At 43.8% G+C, this 15,078-nt stretch overlaps 1 protein-coding gene across 2 annotated transcripts in view; it reads left to right on the top strand.

The window, feature by feature from the left end:
• The first annotated feature begins 6,188 nt into the window (after positions 1 to 6,188).
• LRP5 (LDL receptor related protein 5) overlaps positions 6,189 to 15,078 on the top strand; it is a 166,401-nt gene continuing 157,511 nt past the window's right edge. Inside the window, exon 1 of one of the 2 annotated variants that reach the window (XM_042785220.1) lies at positions 6,189 to 6,384. In XM_042785220.1, the coding sequence (XP_042641154.1) occupies positions 6,288 to 6,384 (97 nt within the window). In that variant the 5' untranslated portion in view covers positions 6,189 to 6,287. The remainder of the gene's footprint in view (positions 6,385 to 15,078) is intronic. The other variant, XM_042785219.1, reaches the window with a different exon arrangement.

Genomic DNA, 15,078 nt, shown 5'->3' with positions numbered 1-15,078 from the left:
GAAATATTGGCATTGCTTGTAATAAAAGTCAGTCCTTTGCAAGGAACATAGGGTGAAGGAGCTCTGAGGAGAGGACTCCTACTTTGAGACACTGGAGATGTTAATCTTCTCCTGCCTCTGCAACTGAATTTCCGTGTCCCTTCAGAATATTTCCTCTTTTTGATACAGAAATTTGGTGACTAATAAGTACACATAAGGTGCAGGTCCAGTGCCAAGAATAGTTAATTTTACAAGCAGCTTTGCAAAGGTAGCTGTCATGGAGGTTTTAAAGAGAAACTCTTGCTCATACAGTGCAGGGAAATGAGATGACTGATGTGCTGGTAGCTACAGCAGAGAGTGTATTTGTAACCAGAAAAGCATTCAGAGTCCAACAACCACCACCAAAAAACCCCTACTGAACTATTTTTATGTTTTCAGAACTTTTTATGGTGACATGTTTCTCAAGCAGTGTCAGTCCCTCTGTTCCCGAGGTTGCTAGCCAACGGGAGGCTTTGGGAACAGGCTCTTTACCCTTGCCATCCCACTAACACAGAAAGCCCTTAAATGTTGTTTCAAATTATAACAGCAGGACATTTTTCATATTAGTTTTCTTCTTGCAAACCTATGTCAACCACCTCTCCCCTTAAACTCACTTCTGCCAGGAAGTCTCTGTCCTGTTGCACTCCGATTACTTGGCTTGCAACGTCTCCAGATTTCACTGGATGTCACCGGTACCTGTGCCTTATTTGTCTGTTGGAGCAGAAGCTCTTGGTGGAGGGGCCCTGGGTATTGTGGCAAATCTCAAGCACTGGCAAATGCTGGAAGATGGCCATTCTTGGTCTTTCTCCTTCTGTAGTCCCACCTAGATTACTTGCAGCACTTCCGTCCCTTCAAATATACCATAACTATTTGACAAAACTGTTTTTTTGGTGAGCTCCTAGCCCTGTTTGTAACTGCCAGAACCAACCTTGCTGAGATCATGACACTGGAAATGGCTGCACTGGAAATGCTGGGGTTGCAATTCCAAGTGTGGTACTGGAATTTTCTGCCTATGAAGAAAAGTTGTCCAGCTTAGATGATATGATATGATATGATGCATAATGTTCTCCAGTTATACCTACAATGCACCTCTGCTCTTTCGCATGGCTGCCTAGGCTCTAGAACAGTAGCTTCCTTTGATATTTAACCTTAACCTTTCCCTGAGCATCCTAAGCCTTTCTACCTTTTTCAACCCTTAAAGCTTTCCCAATAAGCATAAGGAGGCCTGTATAGAAAATTTAAATGCGCAAAGTTTGGCTTGCTTTTCATTGTTACTTTTAGGAGTGTCTTAAATGTAGGCTGAAAGATCACTGATTTTAATCTAAACTGAAAAAGTCGCTCCTTTTTGTCTCTGCATGGCAGATTGTGCTGGTTTAACTGTTCAGTTCGTATTAGAGTTTATCTAGGGAAGGGGGGAGAAAGAAGAGGAAGAAAAGTGCCATGTAGAAAAAGTTAGGCTGCTGAGATGTTTCGGGGAATTATGACTTTGAACAAAATCTGCTCTTATCCTTGTGCAATTCCAGGGAAACTGTATGATATAAACAAAGGTATTATTTGTCTTACTGTCACCTTCTCTATGGATAAGGAGTTGTTGATGGTAACACTTCCCCACCTTTTCAGGCAGCTTAATGAGTGGTAGTGCAGTGATTTAGTTTTAAACATTAAAAGCCACCTTGTTCAAAGCAGTGCCTAAAAGCCCCATGCAGCCTCAGGGCTAGTTTATGCTAAAAGACGTTCTGAATAGGCAAGGCAGACTAAGGAAAAGTGAAAATACCACCTGAATGGGACAAATATGAGCACCTGATGTTGGAGGAAGAACCAAGTGGTGTCTGTAGAGTCTGTAATGGATGGACCTGGAGACTAAACCTGGGTTTTCTGAACCTTGTCCTGGTGAGTCATTGACCAAACCCCTCCCTCGCTAAGATTACTTCAGATTTCTCCTCAGGAGGTGTACTCTTATCTTTGGCTGTTGTATGTGTAAGTTTTCCTTATTGTGTCTATTTTTTGGAGGAGATGAGGGAACCTGTGTCCAGATAATGCTTTCTTCTCTAATTTCCAACTCATTCTAGATTACTTGCAAACATTTTCTCTTGTGGTACAGGGTGAGAAAGAATAGGGGTCCCTACATATATTTAGTTTGAGACTGCTTCCTAGCTGAAAGCTGGAAGAGAAAGTGTGAAGAAGTGTACCTGAGACATGAGAAAAGGAAAATTATTTTGTCCTATGGCCTCAGAAGTAGAGAAGGAAAATGTTTCGATGCTGTCTTTGTTTCTCACTGTTCACCTTACCCTCCCTTTGCAAAACACTAAAGAACATCCTTAGCCTGTCTGGATCTAGTGACTTCATCTTGACTAAACAGTGCATCCCCAGAGGAATAAAGATGCATGTCTTGGTGCTCATATTCATCATAAAATAAATTTAGGTGTCAGTAAATTCACTTTATGGGTTTCTGCAGTTGTCGTTAAATGTTAGCTCTACAGGAGCGTAGAGGGCTCTGGCAGCTGGGAGAGAAGGATGCTGTGAACTGGGGTAGGAGGGAGAAATCCATGAGGAGTAAACACGCACAAAACATTTGGAGCATTTCAGCCAAGGCAAGTTTCCCTGCTGTAATGGGATGGCTAGGTTATCCTGGAAGACACCTCCAGGTGCTCAGATACAGCTGGGCTCGTTGTTTTCCATCCTATGTCTCTGCATGTCCCTCCCTTTTCCATCAGTGACGGCAATGGCAGAATGCAAAAACTGGTCTGCTTACAGCTTGGCAGGGGAGTGCTGGGCTGCCAGTCTGGATTTCTCCCTTTCCTGCTTCCTACAAACCTGCTGCAGCTGCCTTCACACTAGACACAGAAAGGATGAAAGTTAGGAAAATTATTCTCCCTGCTCCTTTTATTGTAGGAGAAGCTGAGGGCATGCTAGACTGTGACTTGCCCAGGATTACACAAGAAATTTTAGGTGAATGGGGTATTGGCTCTTTTTTTGCAGTCCTACTTGGGTACTGTAAGCGTACAAGAGTATGGAAAGGGATCCCTCTTTCTTCCGTTAAGAGGAAGGATAGGATCATGCTCTCGTTATCCTGATAAGTTTTTTGTTTCTTTGTTTGTTTATTTTATTTTTTAAGTGCTTTTTTTTTTTTTTTTTTTTTAACTTTCTTACAGAAATTTATATATCAGACATTTCAGGAATGTCACAGCTTTGCCTCCCCAGGTTTTGCTGGAGGAATTCTTGCAGGGCTGGAAAACAGGTGGAAGGCAGCTTTCTCAGCACATGGGTGAGAATTTTTTTCAAAGTTGCCCAACTTTAATTTCCTCCAAATTCTCCTACAACGTATTAACTGAGTTTAAGATGGCATCTTCCGGGTTGGAAGAATACTGCGTTCCTGGCTGCTACTAGATTTGTCATTGCTTTAGATCATGATTAATGTCTTTTTAGTGGAGGTGCTATGGTCAAAGCCCCAAAAGTGCATCCTGGTAAGGCTCTCTTCCCTAGTTGCCTGCCTCCATGGCCTGGTCTCTCTCCTCATTTTGTTTTAGCTTTGATGCTATCACCCAACCTGCTAATTGCAGTAGACATAGTCAGGAAGGAAAGGGGGTACCAGGCAAGAATACTCCACTCTGAGGATTAACGTGTATACCAGAACTGTGCTACGGCAAGGAACAAACTTCAGTGTGGTATGAAACTCTGTGGTTTACACCTGTGAACAGTCATCCACTGCAGCAAGGTTGGTGTGTAGCTCTGATCAGTCAGCAGCGGATCCACCTGGTCTCAATCTCTCTTCTTATGGTAGGTACTTTCCTTCAAAAAATGTTCTGTCAAAATCTCGCAGTCCAAATCCCTTTGTCAGTCAGTGTCCTTATCTCTTTTAGCCTCTTGTATAAAATACTGCTTCTTTCTTTGGTGTGGCCACTCACACGCTGCTCTTTCTCCCTTTTGGTACAAAGTGCTGCCAACCCTAAATCACCCGTGCAGTTTGACAGGGTCTGATAAGGAGATAAACAAGCAACACTCAGACGGAGCAGGGGTAGCCGCAGCCATATTACGCCCTAGTACGGGGCCTTAGGCCCCAAGATCCCAAGTGCCGGGAGCAGCTGCCAGCCGGGAGGAGCTGTTGCTCCCCTCCAGCAGCCTCCTGGGCAGGGTCACCCGCCCCACGGGGCTCCACGCTGGTTTTGGTGCTACGGGTAAGTCATCCCAGCAACCAGTCCCTGGTCCTGTTAGGGTGAGGGGGGAGGATGGGGTGGGGAACCCAATTGCCCTGGAGGCAAGGGACTCGGGTGGTGCCATCCATGCCAGATGGCTCTCTGTGGAGGTACACAAGCCGGTTTTCCATATGGGTGCTGCTCTTCCCCTGTGACAGGGGTCTGGGATATTCGTCTCCATGCAGTGCCGTTCCCCACTGCCTGCTGCAAGTGCAACGCTTTCATGTGTCCTTTCTCTGTCTCTGACTTTAATTATCCCCAGTCACTGATGCCAGGACTGCTGGGTAATTTCCACGATGCAGGAGGTCGGATCCATCAAAAGTAAAGTCCGGTCACTGTCTTCAACAAAGAAATCCTTCTTCCAGTTATTTGTCTGGTGTCGGGCAGGTTTTTTTAAACAGATCCAAAATAAAACCCTATTCAGTTGGTATTCACACAAAGTTTTGCCATTAATGACTTACAGCAGCCCAGTTTGGGCTCCAGTTTATTACAGACTTCTACCAAGAAAGACCAACTTCTGGTTTTCCTGTCTTCAAGAAAGTTGAGATTTTTCTAGGTTTTAGATGCCACCTAAAATGAGCCTTCTTTAAAATCCATGTTGTGCTGCTGTTGCAGCAGCAAGATAGAGAAGAAAACTTTATTTTCCTTTGCAGGTCAACTTTAAGGTCAGCACTGTAAGCCTTTTTTCACTTCTTGAAATTTTAAACCGCTTTCTTAGCTAAGTTGAATACCACTGACTTTAAAACCAAGCCAAACCAAACCACTACACCTTTTCCCCTTCTGGGGAAAGGAAGTTTGAGGGGAAGTCTGCAATGGAGTAACCAAAAGGACCTAAAACAATTCCTGAAAATTTGATCCTGGTATTTGAGATGGGCAGGGATCCACAGTGCACCAAGAAGAAATCTCGGCAGCTGCTATAGCACCTACAGCAAGGCAGATAAATTAGTACATGACCATTGGGAAACCTGGAACTCACTAATCTCTGAAATGAAACAAAACTACTAAACTTAACATCCATTTGTTAAGTACTCGCCTGTGATTTAGAGCTCCTGCTCCGAGACTTGAAAAAATGGTTTCAGGGGATGCCAGGCAGACCCTTGTTTTCATATCTATACAAGGCCACCTAGCAACTTTTTTCCCTGATGTAGAATTGGTGTCAGCACAAGGGAAAATGGAGACTGAGGGAAATTCTTGACTTAGGCTGTTTCTTTTTCTCCCTGCTCGGGAGACGGGGGCAGTAGCTGGTGCTGGAGAAGCGCAGGATGTTTTGGGGTGGGCTGGGTGCTGCTGGGCTCCCTGCAGCCTGTCCCCAGCACGGCAAAAGGCCTCACGTCCCGGCACAGAGCTTCTGCCCCTTTCCGAGTGGGAATGTGTCTATGTGAGCAGGTGGCATGTTCAGCACGGGGAAAAAAGTCAACAAAAGGTTGTTGTTGAATGCACCTTTCTTCGAAAAGTAATGTTTTGTAGAAGAGTGGCTTTATAAGACGTTTGTTTTGGTGGGAGGAGGAAGGCAAAGGCGAACCTCCGTCTGGGAAGAAAACAACCACCCTTTTTCCTGGAGACAGTAAAAAGGGGCGGGCGTCCCGAAGCTTAACTTCTAAATCCACCAAAGCAAGGTTGCTTTTTGAACGCGCAGCGAGCCACCTTCTCCGACCTTCCTGGCTGTTTTTGGAGTAACTGCTCCAGAAAGAGCGAGATAAAAAAAAAAACAAACAAACAAACAAAAAAACAACAACAAAAAAGAAACCACTGAAATCCCACCTCCTGCCCCGCTTCCCTGCCAGGTGCACCCACGCGTGGGGATCGCTGCGGCGGGCCGGGGCGCCCGCGCCCCCCCCCCCCCCCCCCCCCCCCCCCAAGGAGCGCGGGTGGGAGGTGAAAATCCCAGCGCCGTCCCTGGCCGCGGGTGGGGGGGCGGGAAAGGCGGGGGGAGGAGGAGGAGGAGGAGGAGGATCGGCTCCAGCGCCTCCCCCCTTCCCCGCCTCCCTCTGTCCCTCCTCGCCGAGCGCAGCGCCCCGAGCATGGAGCCCGCCTGAGCCGCTCCGTGGGCTCCGGTTGCTGCCGCGGCGGCACAACATGGAGGCGGCGGCCCCGCCGCTCCCGCTCCCGCTGCTGCTGCTGCTGCGGCTCCTGGCCGCCTCGGTGCTGCGCTGCGAGCCGGGCTCGGCCGGGGGTAAGCTGGGGGGGGCGGGGGGGGGGGGGGCGAGAGCCGCTGCCCCTTTTGTTGTCGGACTTGGGCAAACTTTTCCCCCGCGCTCCGGCGGGAGAGCGGCGGGGCCAGGACGGGACGCGCACATGGACGGGACGGGGCGAGAGGAGGACGGGAGGCTGGATGCGTCGTCTCTTCCCTCTCCTCCCCCCCCCCCCCCCAACTATTCTTCCTCGCCCCTCTTTTCTGCGAAAGGGGGGGGGGGGGGGCGCAGGAAGAGGAGGCCTCTCCTCCCCCTTCCCTCGGGACACTGCCCGCCGAGGGGGGTGAAGCGGTTTCCCCGCGGGGGTGGCTCAGGTGAACGCGTACAGTCGCAAAAGAGACAAAAGTCGCCCCCCCCCCGGCCCCCCCCCCCCCCCCCCCCCGGCCCCGTCCTCCCGCGGTCCCGGGCAGGGATTTCTCTGGGGTTTGGAGAGGCGGGTGTCGGGTGTCGCGCATCAAACTCTTGGCAGGGCTGGGGAGGGGGGTGAGGGGAAGGCTAGTGTGTTCCCCCCCCCCCCGCGCCCTCCCCGCCTCGGTGCGTTTTAAGGCTGTGGGCGGGCGGGATGGCGCTGCGGCAGGAGGAACCGGCCGGCCCGGCTGGAGGCGGCGGCGGGCGGGGGTCGGCCCGGGGGCGCGGGGCCCGGCCCGGCCCGGCCCGGCCCGCAGCGGCGCAGCGCTGGGCCCCTCGGTAACCCGCCGGGCGCGCCGCCTGGCCCTTTACTTTCCCTCTGCCATCCCGTTTTAAAGCGAACGCGCTGACAGAAGGGCCCTGCTCCGTTCCCCGCCCGTGCCCCCCGCGCGCTGTTTCGGTCCCGACTCGGTGCCACCGAGGACGGGGAGTTAGGGCAGCGTGGGGTAGGACTTCTGGTTTGTTGCTGCCGCATCTCGTCTGTCTGAATGCCTCACCCCCGGCGCTTCAGCGAGCTGGAGCCTAGTTGTTGTGATTTCCTAGGGAGTTTAGAAAACTCAGGCTTTCAGAACATCACCTCGGGGCCTCTTTTATTAGGCCACCCAACTTTTTAAATCGTCTAGAATTATTAGAACTGTCATTTAGAGCACGAGAACTGACCATTTTCCGCTGGCATCATCCTTCTGTATTTTTAGTTGTAGCTTTATGTGGGTGTGTATTATGTATTGCTTATTCGGTCGGGATTACATGAAAAAGATGCCCTTTGCATCCCAGAAAGCACCTTCTCCGATCACGTTGCCTCAGTCTTTTAAAAACGTTTTAGAAAACCTGACGTGTGTCTTGTTCCTTTCTGAACACTTATATCGGTGTAAAGATGTTCATTTTCCTACGTGACTGAATGAAGCTATGTAGCTTTAGGGGGGAAAAAATCAATTTAAGGAGTCTTAAATGAAGAGAGAACAGGCTGACTGTTCTTTGAGGGTCTCCTTACGTTGACTTAACACTCTAATAAAAAGGAATATCTTAAAAAAGGGATAATTTTGCATTTAGAACTCTTAAGAAAATAAGAGTTCACAATAAAACAAAGAAATAAGTTGTAACTTGGAGTTTGGTTTTCATCCATCTCATGTTAGAGACAGTGATCCTTTCACTATAGTGTATATTCTGTATCCACGGTCACCTTCCTTAACATGCACAGAAGAACTCTTCTACAAATACATCATTTTTGTAGTAATTAGCTAAAGAGTCTTGGTTATAAATCTTAATGACATTGCTTTTGTTCTGCCTACTTAGTAGAAAGGTACGTGATTCTTTTGTTTGGTTGATCTGGACAGTACTTTTAAGGACAACTCATCTGTCCTTTTAGAAGGAGCATGGATGTATCATGAGGGGCTCTCCCATGTTTTCGCTTCCATTCCCGAGAACACCCACTGTGTAAGCAGACACCTGACTTTAAGGGACTTTTACCTCTTCAAAGTAGTTTGATGTGCTTATTTTACAAATACGTGAAGACATCTCTGCAAGGTTGGGGATGTGTCGGAACTTATGCAGTGCTAAAACTGCTGCGAAGTTTGGCATGTTGTAATAGATCCTGAATACTTCTGCTGTGAAATAATTTCGCTGTGGATCTTAGTCCTTGCTCTGTATGTGGTGGTGTCAGGAGTGGTTTTATTTATGTGGCTTGAAATAACAATAAACCTGTTTCAGATACAGGTTATACTTGACTCTCCTATGCAGGAGTCCTCAGCTGCCTTTTGGTGCCATTTCAGTCAGTCTGTCATTGATTTTTGAGGGCTATTTTCCTTGTAACTACCACTAGCATGATGTGAGGGTCTATCACAAATTACAGTTATAAATCCTCTTGAAATAGTGGGGAAATACTAAAACTCCAGACTGACTCTGAAGTTTAAGTTGGTACTTTCAAAGCACTGAATCTTCTCTATCCAGACAAAGGATAACGGCTTTAACTGTCTTTAAAGCATCTCTAGATGCTTTAAACTCATCCTCATACTGAAGATGTGTCTGTAATACATCAACGTGACACACAAAGTCAATACTTTAGAAGAGTATGAATGTATTTCATCAATAGGCTTGTGTAAATTCCACCATTGCCTCTTGCTATTTTTGAACCTTTTGTAAAATCTCAACTGCTTTAACTTTTATCTTAAGATTTATTTATTTTTATTTGTTTATAATGTAGTTGTTAGTAAAATAGGCCATGGGTTTTGTTCTGGCTGTAAATTTTCTCAGTCCTGCATGTTTCTTGATGAGTAGCTCCAGCCAAGGTAACTTTTCAGCAAACACAGAGATTGTTTCTGGGAACCTGTTATCCTTTGTTGTTATGGTAAGGTCTGGCAGCATAACAACAAATAAAGGTTACAAAAACCTCTCCTAGAATATAGATGCATGTGACTTACAAAGAGTGTCTAACATAACTTAAAGTTTAGCCAGCAATGTAGAGTTCAAAGTAGTTGTCTCTCTTTTTGTCGAAGCAGAAATAAAAGAAATGTCACTGTTTGTGACTCGCAGGAACGGCTTTAATGACAAGATTTAGTTTCATGTTAGATCGGTATTTTTGGTGAGCATACTGTATTGTATGAAAGCAACCTGCCATCTTGAGGACAAGATCAATAACTAGGTTTAAATTCCTTTTTAGAAGGAAGCTGTTATAGATAACTTTATTTCTTTTCATTCTAAGAAATCCTCTTAATTTTTCCTTATGTCTTTAACCCGTCTTTAAACATTCAAAATGTTTGGCCTCTGGAAGTTCAGAATTTCTCATGGGAGTTGATACAGATGAAGAAACCACAGCACTGAGAACACTTGAAGGAAATAGTTGTTATTTTCTGCTCAGGACCTTTGTGAAGAGCTCAGATAGGTATCACCCTGAGCCTAGGGGGAAGAACGACAGAAGACTAAGTATCGCCCCAGTCCATGGCACAGGCCAGGAATGATACAACTCTGCTATGCACAATGGAGTCAACATTTTGTTTAGAGACTTCTGAGGCATATTGATTATTTTCCTTTTTTCCTATATTACTTCCCAACAGGACGTGTCCAACAACACTGCAAGTTCATTTAGGGCAGGAACAAATTAGGATACTGGCTAGGGATGCTGGCTGACCAAAGCCATGTGCTGTTTGGAGACTTGGGACTTTCTGAAGAAGTCAAAGATGTGCCATCTGCTGACAGCCCACAGCTGGGACTGCTGGACTGGAAAAAAATATTTCTGGAGAGTCCTATCCCTATTCAGTTAGGCCATGGAAAGTCTCGTGATAGAGTCAAAGGATATTTTGGGCAGTTCTTGAGATTTTGGGTGATTAGACAGTTGTGGTGAGAGGAGGAGAGAAAATGAGAAGTATGTCCCACAAAGTATTGTTCAGTACAGTTGTTTGTTAAGAGTTTACAGGCCAACAGTTCTTTTGGTTGCTTCTTTCTCAGAAAAATCAGAACGTGGAGCTCACCAGTGTTTCATCTTTTTGGTTTCTGTTTACTAAGATTGAAAATAACTCTTAAGCCACAAAATTCTGCTGAGAAGCTCCAAAGAGTGTAAAGAATGGGTGACGGGTTGGTAAGGGTATTGAGGGTCCACGTAATAAACAGGGTTTTTAATTTAGCTGTTGTTTCCTTTACTTTTGCTTGACTCACGCTTTACCCACCAGCATAGACAGATGTAAGGTGTCATTTTGTATTGATGTTAAATCCATGGGTAACTTTTGCAAGAACACAAGTAGATTGACACATGCTTGATTTGAATTGGTTCTTTTGCTCTGGATGATAAAAGGGCTAAAGCAACTGAAACCACTTTTAAACCAATAAATACTTTATAAGAGTGTGTTGTGTTAGATTAGCTTAATGGGGACAGTCTGCTGGGACAAGGAATTTCTCAATTGTGAATCAGCTACAGAATTGTCTTCATTTCACAGTACGAAGGTTTATTGCTATTACAAAAAACAACACTGACAGCAGATGCAATAGTAAGTTCCTGGTGTGGCTCTCAATGGTCTGAGGACCTCAAACGTTGGCATATGTATTTCAGAATATCTCTGCTTAATAATATAATAGCTGCTGAATACTGCTTGGAACTTTGGCTTTCTGAAGTGCTGTGTGAATCCTGGCTAATTCTGAATACTCTGCTAACATAGCATCTTTTATTTATCTTTTATACATAAGGAAATTGAGCTTCCCCAGTTTAAGTTGACTTCATTTAAACGGTAATAAAAGTTGTCTTTGTGGCAGGCAGAATTCAGGTTTTTGAACTCTGGTCTTCATGTTGAAACTACAGAGGTAAAACAGGTAATTGTTCAACAAAACTGTGAAGTGTGTTGTTCCTGAGCTGTGGTGAAAAGTGATGCCGATGGAAAAACGAAGTTGCAAGTGTGTTAGGTTATAACTCTCCCCTCTACTGTGAAAAGAGGAAAGGTGGAAATTATATTTCTGTCTTTGGTGTGGTTTCACAGAAGGCTTGCTTTTCAGTTTTTTTCTGATGGATTCTTGTTAAAGGGTGTGTGTGTCTTTTGAAAGTGCAGTGCTCTTTATCCGGTGGGTCTGTCCTTCCTACAGGGCCCCTGTTGGCTTGAGTTTTGTCAGAGAGGGAGGTGAATGGTTGAGTGAGTTCCCTTGGCATCTCTTCATTTGATTCAAGACTTGACAACATTTTATGATGGTGATTCCAGAGGTTCTCTGTTGTGCTTTCTTTAGATTGTCCTGAGTGTATATTGACTTGAATTTCACCATGTTGTTGCATTAAATGTGATTCATTAAACAGTTATTAATACTTCTTGTTGGAAGTGGCTTGTTATGCATGATAGTGAAGGTGATAAGTTAGCCCTGGGGGGACTCCTGATTCTCAGCCTGCAAGAATTAGATCAGAGGTAGGAGGTGGCAGTAAGTGAAGGCAGAAGCTTGACCTCTTCTTTCTGCTGTGTTTAACAGTCAAGAAAAGTCAGAGAGTGTGAGCAAGTGTTGTCTGCTTTGTGTTTCTGAACATCTTGGTGGATGAGGAGAAGCTGGGGATTGCGTGGACCTGCTTAGTGAATTTCTTGGCTTTTGGGTTTGGGAATCAAACAGTATTACTATAATGTGATTTTGTAGATATTAATTTATATTCTGCTGTTCAGTGCTGGTTTTAATTAGGCCAAAAGGAAAAGGAGTGGAGCATCTGACAAAAAGGCAGAGAAAGTGTACAGTGCTGCTGTAATCTGTGGGTTATTGGTATGTCATTTGAAAACTTTTGTGGAATAGTGGAGGTACTTATGCTTTAAGCCATATACTCCAGGTTTTGAATTAGGCACGGGTTATGCCTAACAGCAGTAATGCACTTAAATCCTTGTCAATAACTCCTGCATACCTTCTGTGGAAATTTCAGGTTTACTTGGATTCCAGATTCATAAATACTTTGTCCAGTATATATCCTTTTTTTTTTTCATTCATTTTGCATGAACATGTTCTTGTCTGTTCTTCCAAATTAAAACTGTCCTAGCTGGACTTCAGAAGGAAAAAAAAAAAAAAAAAAAAAGTGTTTAGAAGACCAGAAATGTAATTTATTTATTTTTTACATGCAAAACTTTACACTATAGAGTATGGCTGTCAAGAAGGTGAAGTTGCTTCCTTTTATACCTTTATAAATTGAGAGGTGTACTTGTCTTTATATGAATTAAAAAACCAATGGCACAGAATACCTAAGTGACAGTATATCTTGTGGATAAACAAAACCAAAATGCTTTCATGAGACTTACATTGCTTCGAATTAGCCAGCACGAAGGTTGTTCACGCTTCTGCCATTCTCTTTCCTCTAGGTAATTCTTAAGTAAAGATTTGGGTTTGTCCTTGCTGTAAGAGATGAAATGCTTTTTCAGTGGACTCACTATGACAGTGGTGGTCAGAAGTACCCTGTTTTTATTTCATGCGTGCTCCTGAAGTAAAGAGCTGGGTTGTTGTGCATGGTGTAGGTAAATGTTTTGCAGGTTTCCCACCATGATACATCTCTCAGAGCTTTCTGGAGTAGCTGGCTTATGCCACCTGAAGCTTTCCTTCTTTGTAGTGTGGATTTTTTTTTTCCTTATTTCTCAGACTTCCTAAATAACATACTCTTTATGTGTGGCTCTTCAGGTGAGACTGAAAGGTAATTTTTGTGACATGGAGTGAGTGGTCTGCCAGCTACTTCATTGTTACGAGGTTTTACTCTTTCTTACACCCTGGGGGGTGCTTGAGCACTTTGTCGTGTCCTTTTCCATCAGCCCATCATTTCTAGGATGCTACGTAAGCTGTGACATACTCCTATGTAACCAGACTTTGTCCAAAGAGCCTGCTGAGGGTTGAAATCTCAGTGTGTCAAATTTTAGAAAGTCTTCTAAGCCAATATCTCTAGCTTTAGTTTGAGAAGGGGTGCCTACTTGATATTTGAGGTGATGTGAAAGGTCTTATGTCTTCATTACTATTATTGATGTTCAAGGATTATTTCTAAATAATCGGTAAGGGACAATTTCTTCAAGTTTTTATGCAGATATAAATATAAGGTTTTTTTGGGCAAAGAATGATTGCTTTAAAAGAACAATCACAAAGCCGTGGCACTCGAAGTAACCTAGGAAATGATGCTGCTGTGTATCTGTCTTCACATAGTGTTTTTAGTTCAATCACTTAGACCAGTGTCTTGGTGATGCCACGAAAATGTATTCTGAAATAGAGGTATATTTGTATCTGTTTTACATTTCATTATGAAGAAAGAGAAAAAGCAAGAATTTGCTCTTGGATAACAAGCTGTGTCTGCTGATGACAGTGAATAATTCAAGAAGAAGGACTGAAAGGTTATGAGATTTATTCTCTGATGTGTAACTATAGGGGATGTCTGTATAACATACTTAGTGTTCTTTATTAGCACTTGTAGCTTAATACAAAAGCTGTTTCTTGAACTTCTCAAAGCAGAAGAATTTAAAAACCAAAAATCTAATCCTTTGTTTTATAGAAAGTATCGCCTTTGACCGCTGAATCCTAGATTACCCAGTGTTAGATATATATTGACGACTACTTATAGTGTGCATATAGTTTAAAGGAGCTTTGGAGGCTTTAATTTGCATAACTAGTTATTTTAAATAAAATGTGGCTTATGAACTCTATCCTGTTTAAGTTAGGTCACTCATGGCAAGTAGGTTTCATATTTTCTCTGCCACACTTGTTTTCATTTCAGTCATTGAAAATTTTCTGGTTCTAGAACAATTGAGAAACTCAGAATAGAGTTGCGTGCCCTATAGGAATGAATTTTGACATTAAATATGATATAAATAGTTTTCTCTTTCTTCAGATTTTTCTCCAGTTGCTTCCCCTGCTTGAAGCGTGGCAGCTTGAAGTACGATGTGTTTAAACATTAAATTTATTTATTTTGAGGGGAAAATATTTTAGCCTTGGAATTCTGTATTGGTGACTTACCTGGATGTATCTTTCACAAAATATGTGAAAGCAGATTATACTGCTGTGTTAGTATTCATGTTCTTAAGTCAGAGTCGAGAGGATAAAAATGCACATGGGTAGCATTTTCCACTTAGAAGGTCTGCCTGGCTGTGGATGATTTTTTTTTTTTTTTTAAAAAAAAGTCTATACATTATCTGTGTCTTCAATAGCTGAGTAAAAGAAATCTGTAGTTACTGAGAATTTGTCTGATTTTTAACAGCGTGTTTTTTACTGTCTGAATAAAGTTGACTGTTACCCATGTTCTAAAAATCAAGTTTGCAGGTGTTCAGGTGTTAGAAAGTGTATACTCAGGAAGAGTTGCACATCTGGATTTATTTAGGCAAGCTGCACAGTGAGAGTTAGGTAGGGTGTGGCTAATGCAGGCAAAACTATAGTGAAGCCTCAGTAAATTGGGCTTGAATCGTTTGCAAGTTTTTCCCTTTTACCTGCCCCAAAGACCTGTATGAACCTGGATTTTCATCTCATCTAATCTTTCTTCAACACCCACCCCACCCTGAGCTACAAACCCCTACTTACTCTTGGTGTCAGCTGTGACTTTGGAATCTGTACACAGGAGGAGGAGGTTTTCTATGATGCCATTAAAAAGGTGCATTTTTCAATTGCAGAAGTCAGTTATGGCAACTGCTAGAAGCACCCACCCTGTAAAGAGTCAGGGAATGTTTCCAGAGACATTTTTTTGAACAGACTCAATCAACTCTTAAGGGAGCTCAAGACTTAAGTTTCTGTGAACATTGTAGCTAACGGTAAAATTGGGAGAAATGCACACACACCAGCAAAAATTTAAGCTAGTGTTGGATGAT

Source organism: Tyto alba, unplaced genomic scaffold (assembly GCF_018691265.1).
Source record: "Tyto alba isolate M040663 unplaced genomic scaffold, T.alba_DEE_v4.0 Super-Scaffold_8, whole genome shotgun sequence".
Classification (NCBI taxonomy): domain Eukaryota; kingdom Metazoa; phylum Chordata; class Aves; order Strigiformes; family Tytonidae; genus Tyto; species Tyto alba.
This window is presented reverse-complemented; position numbering and strand designations above follow the sequence as displayed.